This window comes from Meleagris gallopavo, chromosome 6, assembly GCF_000146605.3.
Source record: "Meleagris gallopavo isolate NT-WF06-2002-E0010 breed Aviagen turkey brand Nicholas breeding stock chromosome 6, Turkey_5.1, whole genome shotgun sequence".
NCBI lineage: Eukaryota > Metazoa > Chordata > Aves > Galliformes > Phasianidae > Meleagris > Meleagris gallopavo.
Genome location: NC_015016.2, coordinates 44,627,192 through 44,642,024, shown reverse-complemented (window position 1 = coordinate 44,642,024; position 14,833 = coordinate 44,627,192). Strand labels below are relative to the sequence as shown.

At 44.6% G+C, this 14,833-nt stretch overlaps 1 protein-coding gene across 1 annotated transcript in view; it reads right to left on the bottom strand.

Moving 5' to 3' along the window:
- MLH1 (mutL homolog 1) overlaps window positions 1-2,282 on the bottom strand; it is an 18,908-nt gene extending 16,626 nt beyond the window's left edge. Inside the window, exons 1-4 of the mRNA XM_010713017.3 lie at window positions 2,035-2,282; window positions 1,429-1,519; window positions 1,051-1,149; window positions 448-521 (exon numbers count right to left, since the gene is read on the bottom strand). Of these exons, the coding sequence (XP_010711319.1) occupies window positions 448-521; window positions 1,051-1,149; window positions 1,429-1,519; window positions 2,035-2,150 (380 nt within the window). The 5' untranslated portion in view covers window positions 2,151-2,282. The remainder of the gene's footprint in view (window positions 1-447; window positions 522-1,050; window positions 1,150-1,428; window positions 1,520-2,034) is intronic.
- Window positions 2,283-14,833: the final 12,551 nt, after the last annotated feature.

The window sequence follows — 14,833 nt, the reverse complement described above, 5'->3', positions numbered from 1 at the left end:
AAAAAAAATAATAGAAATATTTTTACTTATATTTGAGTTTGAGTTTTGAGGAGAGCAGTCAAAATTCTTTTGATCAGGCAACATGAAGCAAACTCCCGTGCTCAAAGACTTTGGAAATTTGCAGGAAATGCTGACCTGTGTACATACATTTTTTCCCAAAATGTGAAATAGAGAAGTTTACCCTACATTAGCTGCCGAAGTGCAACGCCTTTTAAGATCCCCTCCACTTTTAAACTGTACTGTTAGGTAAAGTTTACCTTTACATTCTGGAACAAAAATTACTCAAGCTATGCTTTCTGATATGTTTTCAGTTTCTGGGCCTTGTTTATAACTATTCTGGAAACAAAATATTCCTTCAGTATCCATCCCCACCACCACCAAGCACCGTAAAGAGAATCTGTTCATTATCACCCACAGCATAAGTTACTTGGATAATAACTAGCATACCTGTATGCACACTTTGCATCAGCTGTTTTAGTTGTTACTGTAACATGGGCAACATGACTGATGCTAGCCAATGCCTAGAGAAAGAAGAAGCATCTTTTTAAACTTTGCTCTAGAGATCATTGGTAGCTAAACAAGTGTAAACACTTTAAAGAACATCACACTACTTGCAAGTAACTAATAAAAACTTGCACAAGAAAATAGCAGGTCAGTAGAGCTCTCATGAATGTGGGTTTAGGGAAACCCAGAAAACTGACTTTTATCCAGGACTTTCTTCTGCCTTTAATTATTGTATTTAATCCTATGTCTGTCATCAAGGATTTACCATCTTGTCAAGTTTTCCATGGTCTTTCATCTGCAGACTCCTGAAGCAACATGTGACAAGAAGGCCTTGCCTAAATTAAGTTTTCCAGAAAACAAGAATATATACCTCTCCCTAGGAATCCATTTAGACATGGAAATATATTTTGATTATATTCACAAGACAGACTCTCAGAAAACAGAACCTTCTGTAAAGTGTGTTCAGAATGAGAAATTACATGAACAGCAGTACAAAAGGATAACTATAAACAGCGAACAATTTCAAAACCTTGATGAAGAGCTTACCTCACCCCTAAAACCATACGTTGAAATACTAGCCAAGTCTTCAAATTTCTGTAGTTTACTGGTAGTAAATCTCTCACAAACAATATGCAGATCTTCCTTCTGCGTGAAAGAGACAAAAAAATTGTAACAGTTGCTTTTTGTTTCATAAAAATCATACACTGGCTTAGGCTGGGCAGGACCTTAAAGCCCACCCAGTTCCAACCCGCAGCTATGGGCAGGGCTGCAGGCTGCACATGGCCCCATCCAACCCGGCCTTGAGCACCTCCAATTTTTTCCATGTCTACTCAAGAGCATAAATATTTACAAACCGAATTAATTTTTAAGAGGCATTATGTGTAAAATATCAGTGCACAGCCATCTGCTTTAAACGTTACTCACTCTGATACCACAGCCGTTATCTTGGACCTGGATGAGCTTCAGACCACCTTCTTTGACTACCACCTGGATACTTGTAGATTTAGCATCCAAACTGCAGAAACCAATAAAGCACGTTACAGAACGGCAATTCTAGAGAATAAATATGTACATATCACGTCAGACGTTAGGAAACACTTCTTCTCCAGGAGTGGTGACGCAGTGGCACCCAGGCTGCCCAGGAAGGTGTTGGAATCACCACCCCTGGAGGATCGTGTAGCTGTCATACCAAGGGACGTGCAGGTGGAACTGTGAAATTCCACAACTTGTATCCTCGACAGACCTTTCACCTGGCGCTCAGAGCAAGCGATTCGCATCCAACACAGCAGCAAACTAAGCCAACCCCCGTCCAGGGAGTCCTTCTGGGGCGAGCCGTCCCTCCAGGCGTTCAGCACAAGCGTATCTCCGGCCGCCCGTCAGCTGGGCGCAGGCACAGCCGTACGGCCGGCGGCAGCCCCAGCAGTAGCTGCAGCTCCCCTGGCCGCCAGGCAGCGCGCCACAGCGACCAAGCCGCGCCACAGCCGTGCCCACAGCCGCCGTGCGTCCCCTCAGCGGGGCGCAGGAGCTTACCAGTTCTCTATCATCTCCTTAATGGCGTTTGCCGGTCTCTGGATGACCTCGCCGGCCGCGATGCGGTTCACCACGGCCTCATCCAGCCGCCGGATGACGCCAGCTACCAAAGCCATGGCAGGAGCCCGGCCCGCGAGGCAGCGGGACGCAGCGCAAGACCGCCCGCTGCGGGGGGCGAGCGGCCGCGGAGCTGGAGAACCCCGCGCTGCTCTCTCGCGCCAAACAACAGCGCTGCCCTGCACAACCCACACGGCGCTGCGGAGCTCTGCGATTGGGCGAAACGAGTGTCCATCAATCGGCCTCTTTCCCGCCCGAGGCAAGAGAAGGGGCCAAGAGGTGGAAGCACGGCAGAGCCGCGCAGCGATTGGCGGAGAGGCGCGACGGAGGCGGGGCTTCTAGCTGCCATTGGGCGCCGCCGAGTGTCGGGGGCGCTGTGGAGGAGGTGTCGTGACAGCCGGCTGTGGGGGCCGTGGGCAGCCATGATGGGGCTGGTGATGCGCGGGGTTTGTTCGTAGTGCCACAGACCCATAGAGTCGTGTAGATGGGAAAAGCGTTAGCTCCAGTAAACAGCGTTATAAACGATACCTCCTGGAGGCAGCACATGCACGTTGAAGCTTACTCCTGCTTGGCAGCGCATATCCATCAACGCACTCCCTCGTCCGTCCCTCAGCGGCTCCCGCTGGCGGCCAGTGCTGCTGCTGTCGCCCTACGGGCTGTGCTGGCACCGATCAGTCACGGATCAGTCGCTAAAAATAATTACCAGGAAAGCCTGATGGAGACGTACGTGATGTATTGCCATAGATATAGGCTGCTTTGGCTTGTCCTTGGGTGTTTTGCTAGGAGGATGAGAAATAGACAAAATCGTTTTTACTGAAGCAAATCAAAAGCAAATAATCCAGGTTTCATTGAAATGAAAATGAAATAATGAAAAATGACGATTGGAATTTTACTTTTTTTTTTTTTAATGACAAAGAGGAGAACATGAATGCAAAGAAGGCAAATATTTGTTTCTTAGGAGCTGAATCAAAATTGATGCATAGAAACCTAACAGCAAAGTTTTGTTACCCCTAAATCAGGTATTCTTTATTAGCAGTGCCAGAAGCACTGGGAATATTTCCACCATAATCGCTTCAAAGATCACAATTCAAAGTCTATTATATTTCCACAGATGGTACATATTCATCAATTATACATGAGACAAATAATATATATCTCAGGTAGTGATTTATGAGGTCTTCAATCTTCTATTGCATGGTCTCTTCTACCATCTAGCATCCTTCTAGCATCATGACAGTCCAACTGATGGTTTTCTACTTCATCCAATGATCTTCCTCGCTTGTCGTCTACATGAACTTTCTTCACTGAAGCATTCTCAGTAGGGAAATGCCTATTGTAAATAATGTATAGTTCTGAAATCGTAATATCTCCTCACTCAACACACGGCCATTATTTCTGGACATCTGCTTTTCCTTGGATAGAGATAAGTTTGGCAACCCGTCTTTTAATGATATATGCTGGGGTGCAGAAGATAAGGAGGATAGAGGAGAGTATCTTGATGCCTGCCTGTTGCATCCCAGCCTAATCCCAGAGTGAGACAATTTGGCCTTGTATGGAGGCCCTGGCTTTCACTATTGTGTTTCTTTTGCAGAGGATCTCTTATAAAAACAGAATAGCCTTACAGCATGTTTTCTAGTCTATAGTACTACATCCATACCATTTGCAACATCTAAAAGCTATTGCAGTTTTGCAAGCAAGAATTAATCACATAATACAACAATATTTCTAAAATACTCTGCTAAAATATATGGTATTTCTACTCTTTCAAATCAGCTATTTCTAAAAACAAGTCACAACATACATTGTGTTCTACTTCTTCCAATCAGAACATAAGAAACTTAAACAGTGCCATAGTCACACAGATATGTAGTCAGTTCTTCCCTGGGAGTTAAAAAGGATAATCTAATTAAAACAAAACAAAACAACAACAACAACAACAAAAAATAAAACAAAAAAACAACAACAACAACAACAAAAACAGTAGAAAATCAAGATCACAGAGTCATAGGGAGATCCTCCAGTCCAACTGCTGCTGAAGCAGGTCCCATAGAGTAAGTTGCAGAGGAAAGTGTGAGCAAACAGCCTGCAAAAGGCAGCCCTGATATAGAGATTGTCACCAATTTGTATTGCATCCAAACCAGAACCAGAAAAAAAGTGTCTCTCAAAGAAGTTTCAGAAAGTGGAAACAGTTCACAGAAGATGGATTAGTGTGGAGATAGTAAACCAGCAGTTTTTATTTTCCCAAATGTATCATCAATACAAAGGAAAATCACTGAATGATGGAGAGTGATGGAGGCCCAGGCCAGTGCCCGAATACATGCATCAGTGGGCTGTGAGATCACTGACCAAGGGGTTGTAAGTCAGCAATAGGTGACCGTGATTTCACACACCCTTGCTTTATACATTCAGGCACCAGCAGAGTCCAGTATGAATCCATTCCTGGACTCCAGCTGAGTACAGCTGTGAGACTTGGAGCACTGAATGAGGCCTTGGTTGAGTGATGCTGTAGGAATGCCAACAGCAGTTCTTGATGCCCATCCCACAGCATTGCCAGTGTTTCCCTGTCCCTGCCTGGCTCAGGGAGCTGGAGCCCCATTTAGTGCACTCGCAGCAGTGGTACAGGTACATCAACCCATGGCAGCTGATGGGGAGCAGGAGCCAGGAGAGTTTGTTGCTGATGGACCGGGGCATTGCTGCTGCCTGTCCCTGGGACAATGAGTGACCGCAGCCTCTTTCTCTTTGCAACTCTGTCTGCCCACTGCAGTGCCAGTGAGAGGAGCAGCTTCTTGACCTCATCTCTACACAGCCCCAGTCTGGCACTGCAGAGGTGGCATCAGGCATCACTGGACCTGACCCATCTGTGGGATGATGCAGCTTATGTGATCCGTGATCCCCTGTATCCACAAGCTTTGCCACAGCTGTGCACTCTGGTGGGCAAAGAAGAAGCTGAATTGTGCTGTATGCAGTCACAAGATAAAACCATCCGATACTCGGTGAGGTCAGATGACAATTTTCTCGAGTGTCCTGTCCTGCAACCTGCAGCATGCTCAGATTATGGCCTGCAGGGTGAGCAGGGGCCTGCAGAGCCAGTGCTCCTGGCTCCTGAGCACAGCTTCCCACCTGAGCTACCTTTTTCCATCAACATCCAAGAGACTTCATATCCCTGCTCTAATGGCTCCAACAGGAGATCAGGAGGATGTCTGTTGATGGGTGGTGGGAGATGCACGCAAGACAGCATAATTCTGGGCTTCTTATGCAAGTATAGCCTTGACAAGATGGTCTCACTGTGAGAGCTGCAGCCAAATCTCAGAGGCCCCCAACACAAGAAGTGGAATAGGTGGCAGCACTGGGCTGGCACACCTCTTCTGGGCAGAGCATGGCTCAGGTGGAGTGGGAGGCAAACATCAACTTCTCAGTCTGACTCTGAGAGGAAATTAAAAATAAAAGACAGAAAAAGCAGTTTGTTGTCTCTGAACAGCAAGAATCCTTCTCACTGCTGAGGAGAGGTTGTCCTAATGCCAGTAAATAATACGGATTTAAAATTCTTTTATTTTTAATATAAAGTGCATTTGGTTTTGTTGTGGTAAGATTAATCTGCTATGTTGTATAACATTTTCAAGTCTTGCCCAGCAGCATGCGCAGTATCCAACTGAGGTGTATTAAGAAGAGCAGCAAGCAATTTTTAATTTACTTGTAATTTGTTAGTGACCCATTCAAAATCAACACTGCTTTACCTGGCTCGAGCAATTAAAAGACAGTATTAAGAAACAGGAAATACAGTTTAAGAAAGAATTTGAACACAGGATTATGGCATAGGGGAAATGAGATCCTGGTTGGCACACTGCTGCCTTCTCTACAAAACAAGATCCCCAAACTACCCAGTGTAACACAAGGCCACAAAAAGGCAGAGGTCTGCTATGTCTGAGGAAGGGCTGAGGAGTGCAATGCTACAGCAAAAATATGGAAGGAGCTGATTTTTCTCTATCTGCAAAACTGCTTCTCTGTTTAAAATGTGCTGAAAGATTATTGTAAATCTGCTGAAGTTATAACTTGATTGAATCAAGTTAAAGGTTAAAATCAGTAGAATTTTAGACTGCAGGCTAAGCAAAATAGGAAGCTACAGCACAAAGACAGTTCCAGCAAAAAAAAACTTGGGTTTTCCTCCTAAAAGAGAAACAAGCTCAGCAGCATTCCATGGTTTTTTGTTGGTCTTTTTTTTTTCCATGTGCCAAGAGTTTTATCAAATTCATGCAAGAAACAGCTGTCTTCATAGGTGATATTGTAACCTATGGAAATGTTTTCTTATTTGCCCTTCTAATTATTATTTAGTGGAAAATTGTATTTTTTAGCCTTCTTACAGTTTTTACTGCCAAGCAGCGGCAACATTTATGATGGCTTCTTAAAACTGCCACCAGTTAGCTAGAAAGAGATAGCTGAAAGAATGCAAACCAAATAACCTTGATTCACAGTACTGTTTCTTTTCAGCTTGTCTTGACAAACATCCAGCACATCAAGACAGTTCTTTTAACTCTCCACATTGCTGAATACAGATCCACTGGTCTTGCAGAGAATTTCATGCAGCTTTAGGATACAGGCTAGGAAGGAAGGGAGGAAGGAAGGGAGGGAGGAAGGGAAGAAGGGAGAAAGGCAGGAAGGAAGGAAGGCAGGAAGGAAGGAAGGAAGGCAGGAAGGCAAGAAGGAAGGGAGGAAGGGAGGAAGGGAGGAAGGAAGAAGAGAGGGAGGGAGGGAGGGAGGGGTGGTTTGCTAAGAAATATTGCCCCAATTAAGATTTTGCCCCTAGTTTATGGTGCATTTTTATAAGCTCTGAGAGAAAGCAGATTTTTGAGGCTCATGATGAGAGAACAACTTTGAAGTCAAGATGTCAGGTATTTCTCTCTCCTTATCATACTCTGTGTGCACAGTCCTGTCAGGAAAGGAATTTCTGTTACGTCCATTTTATGGTCCCGAGAGCAAATATGAGCAGGACCTAATGCCCTGTAGGATGTACTGGATTGAATCCAAGTTAGTTCTTCTTGTGTTTGTTTGCTTATATGGAACATTTGTTTGTACAGACCTTAAAACATTCAGAGTTGCATTTCTTTGAAAAAACATATCGTGCTGCTATAGAAGCTGAAGGCAGACTAATCAACATGCAGCAAAGCATTAACATTAGCCTGGTAGCAATACTTCTACTGCTCATATACCAGATTAATGCAGGAGAGTCTGAGTGATACAGTTAATATAGTTCCACAGCAGAATTTTCCTGGTACCTGCCCTCTTTCTTTGGCATCGTGCTCCCTCCTGCAGTGTCCCTCTGGGTCCCCATGTGGACAGACCCCATCGTGCTGAGGCAAGGAGGCTGCAAAGAGTGTCTTACACACACACACACACACACATACAAAGAGTGTCACACACACAGAGTGTCAAGGCTCTTCCCTGGGAGGAACTGGGTGCTGCTCTTGGAGGTCATTTCCTCCTTTGTCTTAGAGACTGCTTGATTTTATGTTTATGTACTCTCTTAGTGTAATCTATGTAGGTGAACTTTCTCTTCATTGGTTTTCAATTATTTAGTCTTTCTGTTCTTTCTTTTATAGCTAAACTTAGCTAGCAAGCCTCTACTCCTGTAATGACCACGTGATTTCTGGTTTTTGGCTGGGATCGTGGCACCATTCCATGTTTTGATTCTTGTACCTCTCATTTGTTCCAGGACAACAGATAATGCAATTCATTAAAAAAAAAAAAAAGCTACATGTTGTCAATATAAACTATAGTAAACTAAACCCAGTCTGACCACTGGAGAATTGCTTTCACTGCTAAAATAAGGCAAAATTAACTTAGGCCACCATAACCCAGGAAAGTGCTGAGACCCTGTATTGTCAAGCTGGTGCAAACCTTGCACCCCCTTACTTGTGGTAGCATAAGTCATGTTTACTTGGCTGCAGGTAAGTCCTCATTCTCAGAGAGGGCAGTGCCATTCTGAGACTGTCCTTTGCAAATTGATGAGAACATTCCTGCATGGAATGGCTGAGGTGGGAAGAGACAACTGGAGTCACTTGATCCAATCCCTGCTCAAGAGAGACTCCTGGAGCAAGTTACCCAGGACCATGACCAGTTGGATTTTGGCTATGTCCAAGGAGAGGGACTCCAAAATGTCCCTAAATCAACTCTGTTATCCTCCATTGGATTTTCCAGTATGTCCAAGTCTCTCCTGTACTCGGGGAGCCGAGAACTGGTCCCAGCATCCAGAAGTGTCCTCACCAGTGCTGAATGAGTAAAAGAGAAGGATCACCTCTCTTCACCTGCTGGGAGCACTCCTTCTAATGCAGCCCAGGATACAATTGGACTTCTTCATGATGAGGGCACATAGTTGGCTCATGTTCAACTTGGTGTCCACGAGGACCCCCAGGTACGTTACGGCAGGGCAACTTCTCAGCTTTTTATCTCTTCTTTTTATTTAACATCAAAAACTCTCACAAGCAGAATGCTTATGTAAATTAATTACACATTTATATGGAAGCAGCATTTTCCATATTCCTAAAATTGCGTATTTAATTTTGTGACTAAATATATGCAAACCTTTTTTTTTTCTTTCCAGTGGCAGCAGTGGCATGATTCCACAGTGTTTAGATTTTTCCAAGCTAACGATGACGCTGTTTTTTCTATATGATATTCTATTCATCTTCTCCTTTGAAACAAACAAACAAACAAAAAACCTGGTCCGGTTGGGAAGTATGAAACAGAAGTCCCTGTTTCTTCCTTCCATTTTGTAACTTATTTTCTGTGTGACTGTTTCACAGAGAATAAAACTTACCCAGTCTTTAGAGAGCATTCTGTGAGCTCTTGGTGCTTAAATTCTGTACGATGGCATTCTGCTACTGCTCTTGTGTCCTGTCAGTGTTTTTTTTCTTCTGGATCTAGAACTGAAAGATCATTTTTTCTAGCAGTCTCAGTTAGGAGGAGGTTAAGATGAACATAAAATTACTACATTAACTCTTAAAAAGTACTATATTAACTACATGGAATTATGATAAGTTGATGACAGTAAATTGAAGAATAAAAATACACATGAAATTATACACAGTTGCCCTTATTGCAGGACTGGACTGCAGGGAAAAATAAATGCTTTGTACTTTTCTTTTGCAGCAAGTATTAGGGGTGTTTTAACTTAATTTTGATTGTGATTATTAGAGAATAAAAAAGCCCCAGTTTGATTTTTCTTTGTAAGTTAAATACCTCCCAAGAATGGGCAAAATACATATTCTGAGATTTTCAGTGCCTTTCCTGTAGTAGAGGAATTGGCTCTTGATGGATATCTGAGTCTTGGCCCAAGAGCTCTCCAATTGCCTCTGGAAGCCAACATCACACTGCTGAACTTTCTAAGATAAAATTTAAATACATATATATCAAAATGAGATATATCTTCCATCCCCAGTCAGTGACCTGCATGCTGTAAAATTTAGAAATCCTATTTAAATACTTCTGTAACTGTATTCAATTACTAGGAAGGGCCCAGGGAATTTTTATCACAGCTATTTGCAGGCTATTTCAATTTCTGTGATGGAAATTAAGATTAGCAGCAGGACAATGGATTTCAACCAGCTGAGAGCACATACAGAATTTTGGATGCACCAGCGTTTGCACCGCTGTGAGGATGGTGTTGACACCAGTATTTGAATAAACATAACGTGTGTTTGCATGTGGTTTACCTACAGTGCTGTACTCTGTGCAGGGTGAGTTGCAAAAGACAGACTTGGTGAAGAGAGCAGGAAGGGGAAAGAGAGGAAGAAGGGGGAAACTCTAAGAAGTAAAAAGAGGCTTTTGTGTGAGTAGAGGGCAAATGGGCTGCTGACGGCAATTTTCACTTTTGAGTTTCACTTTTGCAGAGCCCTTGCTTCAAATGCCAAACAGAAACACAAACAAAACCCCCTAATGTAAATAATGATGTGCTCTGTCAGAGGGAGCCCACATGCTGCAGGCGTGGCTATTTTTCAGAGGATTTGTGTAATCAGAAGAGCACGGTGACCGGAGCACAAGCAGAGTTGTGAAAAATTGCATCACATTTTGCAAAGACTTATGGGCCTTTTAGATAATAATACCCTCAGTTTGTAATTCAGAACTTGTTGCCTGCCTGTCCTATGACTAAGTAGGTTTATAAGCATGGAAGAATTGAAAGTATTATGGAAAACTTGGTGAGATGTTTGAGTATGTAGTACTCGGGCATTAAATTAAACTGATCCCTTTCACTTTTCAAGGCAATCAGAGTGTATCTGATTTCTTCTATGTAACTATATAAGCAAGACATGGCTTTTTGCAAGATAAGGCTCTTCCCTTGACAAACTGAAATAGTCACAAAACCAATCTCCTTTTCATCACTTCCTTCTTCAATTTAACACAACAGACATTTACACGAGTGGGAGAGGGCTGAGTATATCTTTTATAAGGAGTATGAAGGAGAAATCTTGCCAGCAACCACAGACCCAGGCAAAGGTCTGTGGTTGCCTGAAGAAGCAATGGCTGCCAGAGGAAGCAGCCTGCATGGATGGAGCTGAAGTAAGGGCCCTGGTGGCTGGATGCTTGCTGTTCTGCAGCAGCAGCAGCAGCCATGCCAGCTGCACTGTGCCGCTGGGGTGGAGGGCTCATGCTGGCTCTGTGGGATAGCCCTGGAGGATAGGTGGCAGAAGGTGTCCTTCTCCAGCCACAGGTAGTAATCAGTGTCAGAAGCTACTTTCGGGAGGTTGAACTGCTTAAGTGAAAAGGAGAAATTTGGGAAAGTTTATTTGCTTCTCTGCGCTCATGACAGTGCCTGCTGTTGGCAGTAAAAACAAACACTTGCTGCTTAAAACTTGGCAAGCTCTCATTACAAAAGCAAAGAAAGAAATTCCTGCCAATCTCGTCTGGATTGCAGCCAGGAGAAGAATGTTTGTTCTTAGAACGGAGTTGAGGTAGCTGTCTTGGTCAGTCCATGCAGTTTCCTGACCAGATTCCTGCTGCACAAACATCTCTTAGCCTTTGGGCATCTCTTATGGGAGCATTCCTCTTCATCTCTGTCACCCAGGCTCAATCCTCTGTTTTTCACGGAGTTAGGCTCATTGCTTCTCTCTCTTGATAAGACCCCATCCGCTTTACATTCCTGTCCTAGAATGTGGAATTGCAAAATATCCCACTTTTGGAGGGGACTCACAAGGATCACTGAGTCCAACTCCTGGCTCCACAAAGGACTGCCCAAAATTCAAACTCTGTGTCTGAGAGCATTGTCCAAATGCTTCTGGAACTCTGGCAGCTTGGGGCTGTGACTGCTACCCTGGGGAGCCTGTTCCAGATCTTGACCATGCTCTGGTAAAGAACCTTTTTAAATAGCCAACCTGAATAAGGACATGTTCAGCTAGAGATGTGCTTCACCAGCTGATTCCTCACCTCCGTGTTCCAAAGCAGCCGATGGCCCTTTGCTATGGTTTCATGATTGGCTTCATGCAATCTTAGGTATCTGTCTGCAAAAAAGGACTTTTTGCATTCCTGCATCACACCACCTGTAGGGCTGCACCTTTTAATAACAATGTGGTATGGAAGCACAGGGACATAAATATAAAATACCAGAAGTAGAACTGGGGCAAACATGATTTACTTCAAAACAAAAGAACACAGAAGTGGGCATCTTTGTTCTGTTCTTCACAGTATGATTCATCTTTGAGGACAAGCCCCATGTTTTTCTTTGCTATGTTGCCGCTGGCAGGTGACTGCCCTTTCTCCACATTCCTTCAGCTGCTGCAGCTGGGCAACTGACCAGTGCCAGCCTGTGCCAGTGAGCTCAGAGACTGCCTTTCCTCAGCATTTTCAGCTCTCTACTTTTTTATCTTTCATTCTTTACTCCAGTTCCCCCTTGCTCACCTACTTTCCCCCCTCAACAAATGGATGGAGAGGACAGGTACAGAAGGAACACACATCTGTTGCTCCTCCTGCCCTCTTGTTGTCACCTGTTTCTGTCAGTTCCTCTTAAGTCTCATACCAGAGAAGGGAGATAACTATTTGCAATACTAAATGAGTTTCATTTTCTTCCACTATAATTTTAATGCTGGTATCAATAGCCAGGCTAAAGTCCAGCTGAGATACATCCCTGGACCAGTCTTTCCATGCACAGCAGGCACAGGTGTTAGAGATTATATTGCTTTCCTAGCTGGATACACAGTGCTGGCTGTCACAGGGCTCCAGTCCCAGCTAAGGATGTATTGTGCCACAACTGTTTTATGTGTATAAAGAATAACACCAGAAAATGGCTGCAGGCTGTGGAGGTGGCAAACACAAGGGGAAAAAAAAACTTTGTCCTGCAAAGAGCAGCAAGGATTTTGTGAGTCACAGACAACTGCTTGTACAGTAACATAGATCAGGAGGCCTTGGTGCACTAGCAGGCTTTCAGATGGTTTGCAAAAGGACCAGTCCCCATGATGCTGACGCAGGTAGAATTAAGCAGCCAGGCTTTTAGGAAATGGAGTAGCAGGAAGGGATAATAGGCAAGAAGGATTATACTGGAGAGATGTGAAGGGATTTTCCAGCAGTAGGCCAAGTACAAGCAAAATGATGAAATAGGTAAGTGTTTGCCACTGGTTGCATTGCATTATCCTCTACTGATTATGTGCTTAAGATTACACTGCAATTCTTTTAAAGCTATCACACTGAAGTAATGCTGATTTCTCTGGGACAAGTTTTTGGCCTCAGAAGCGAACTAGGATGCGCATGGGTTCATCAGGAGCATCTACTACATCGGTTTGTAGATACCCTATCAAAATCAAACAAGCATCCTGAAGTAGTCTCATTGGTAGAAGCTGCAGTGTGGATACCTTCATGGAACCACACTCACACTGAAAACTTTAGCCCTTACAGCTGCACTACCTGGAGGCATCACTTGTGAGCAGTGTACTTTCACTGACAGAAGTGCAGGTACACAAGAAATGCATGTGTTTCCTGGGATGGTGTCAAGGATGGTGTGAGATGGGATACCTTGATGTGTGGAGCAACATGTGGAACGATCTGTTTCTCACTTTCCCATCTAAAAAAAAAAAATTTCCCATGGAGACATTCCCATACCAATGCTTTTACTCTGTGATAGATAGAAAGTGTTTAGGAGCTGGGTAGAAAGTCTTTATGCATCATTATGTGCTGCCTTGCTGAATGTTATGAGCACCTCCACCCAGTACTCCTGTGCTGAAGCACCCATTTCACCCCACATGCCTGATGGCTGCCCTGCCCTCTGGGCACACGGATATGCAAAGCTGCCTCCCAAAATAAGTCTACACTTTCCAGTTTCTATTCCTTAGAATAGAATAGAATGAGCACGCCTGCTCATAATCAGGAAATGCCATAATTTGCAGACTCAGACACTCATTGGTAATGTGTATGTGGCAGGGACACAACATGGGGAAGTTACTTGACCTCCACAGGAGGAAAACACCCCAGGAGGAAGAATTACAAGCTGCCAAGTTTCATTTGGAGAAACCAAGTTTCATTTTCTGTTTGGTGACGAGATTGACAAACAAGTCAGTGGCTAGCAGATAGATGTAGCAGAGGCTGTTGCCTATGAGTCTTCGGGTCAGAGTCCCCTCTGAACTAAAAGGCAGCAGAACCAGCAGGGTTCTTGAAGTGGAGCATCCCATCAGTGACAACCAGAGGAAGCTTAGGGTTCAGTGGAATGCCAGGTGCACCAGTCCCAGTCAGCCAGTCCTTCCTCCAGGCATTTCTATTCCACTGACCCTTTTTAAGAACGAGCACTTTTGCTGCATAAGAACTGAAAAATCCCACCTGAGGACTTTGATTTAGACCTGTTAGTAAACAAGTGCATGCAGGGGAGGTGCAGTTCTCCCACTGGGCATCCATGCTGCTCCAAAACAGCATTATTGGCTGTAGTGTTGACCACTTCTTTAAACAGTAGCTTTTCCCAATATTTTGAGCATTCAGCATGGAGCGAAAGGAGAGCAATGCCCATGCCAGGGTTGGCATTGCACCTGTTCCCTAGCCACTACAGGGGCAGCTGACGGATGCTTGGTTGGAAATTTGTGTGCAGATTGTGGCCCTTGGTGACATAGACCTGTATAAGTGTTGTTCAAGGAGAGTGAGTTATTGTATGAACTTCGGTGAGGCCACACCTTAAGCACTGTGTCCACTTTTGGGCCCCTCACTGCAAGGGGCTTAATTCCTGGAATGTGTCCAGAGCACCAAACCAGATGGAGTGGAAAACAAGACCTGTGAGGGGCAGCTGAGGGGAGTGGGGCTGTTCAGTCTAGAGGAAGCTCAGGGGAGGCTTATTGTGCTGTATCTGACAGGACTGCAGTAAAATGGGCACCGATCTCTTTTGTCAGGTGACAAGTGACAGGATGTGAGGCACCAGTCTCAGGTCGTGCCAGAGGATGTTTAGATTGCATACTGGGAATCATTTATTCACAGAAACGGTGGTCAGGGCTTGGAACACACGCTGCCCAGGGAAGTGGTGAGTCCCCATCCCTGGAGGTGGTTCAGAGTCGCGTGGATGTGGTGTTTAGGGACACGCTTTAGCGGTGGGCTTGGCAGTATTGCGTGCTGGTTGGACGTGGTTATCTGACACTGTTTTATGAAGCATTAATCGTTTGTTTATCGATTTCTTTGCCTGCGTGAGGAGCCCACGGGAACCTCGCGGTAGCGCAGACGAGGCGCGCGGCGCTGGGCTCTCTCACGCACAGCCCCGCCGATTCCCGCCTCAGTGCCGCCCCTCGGCGCT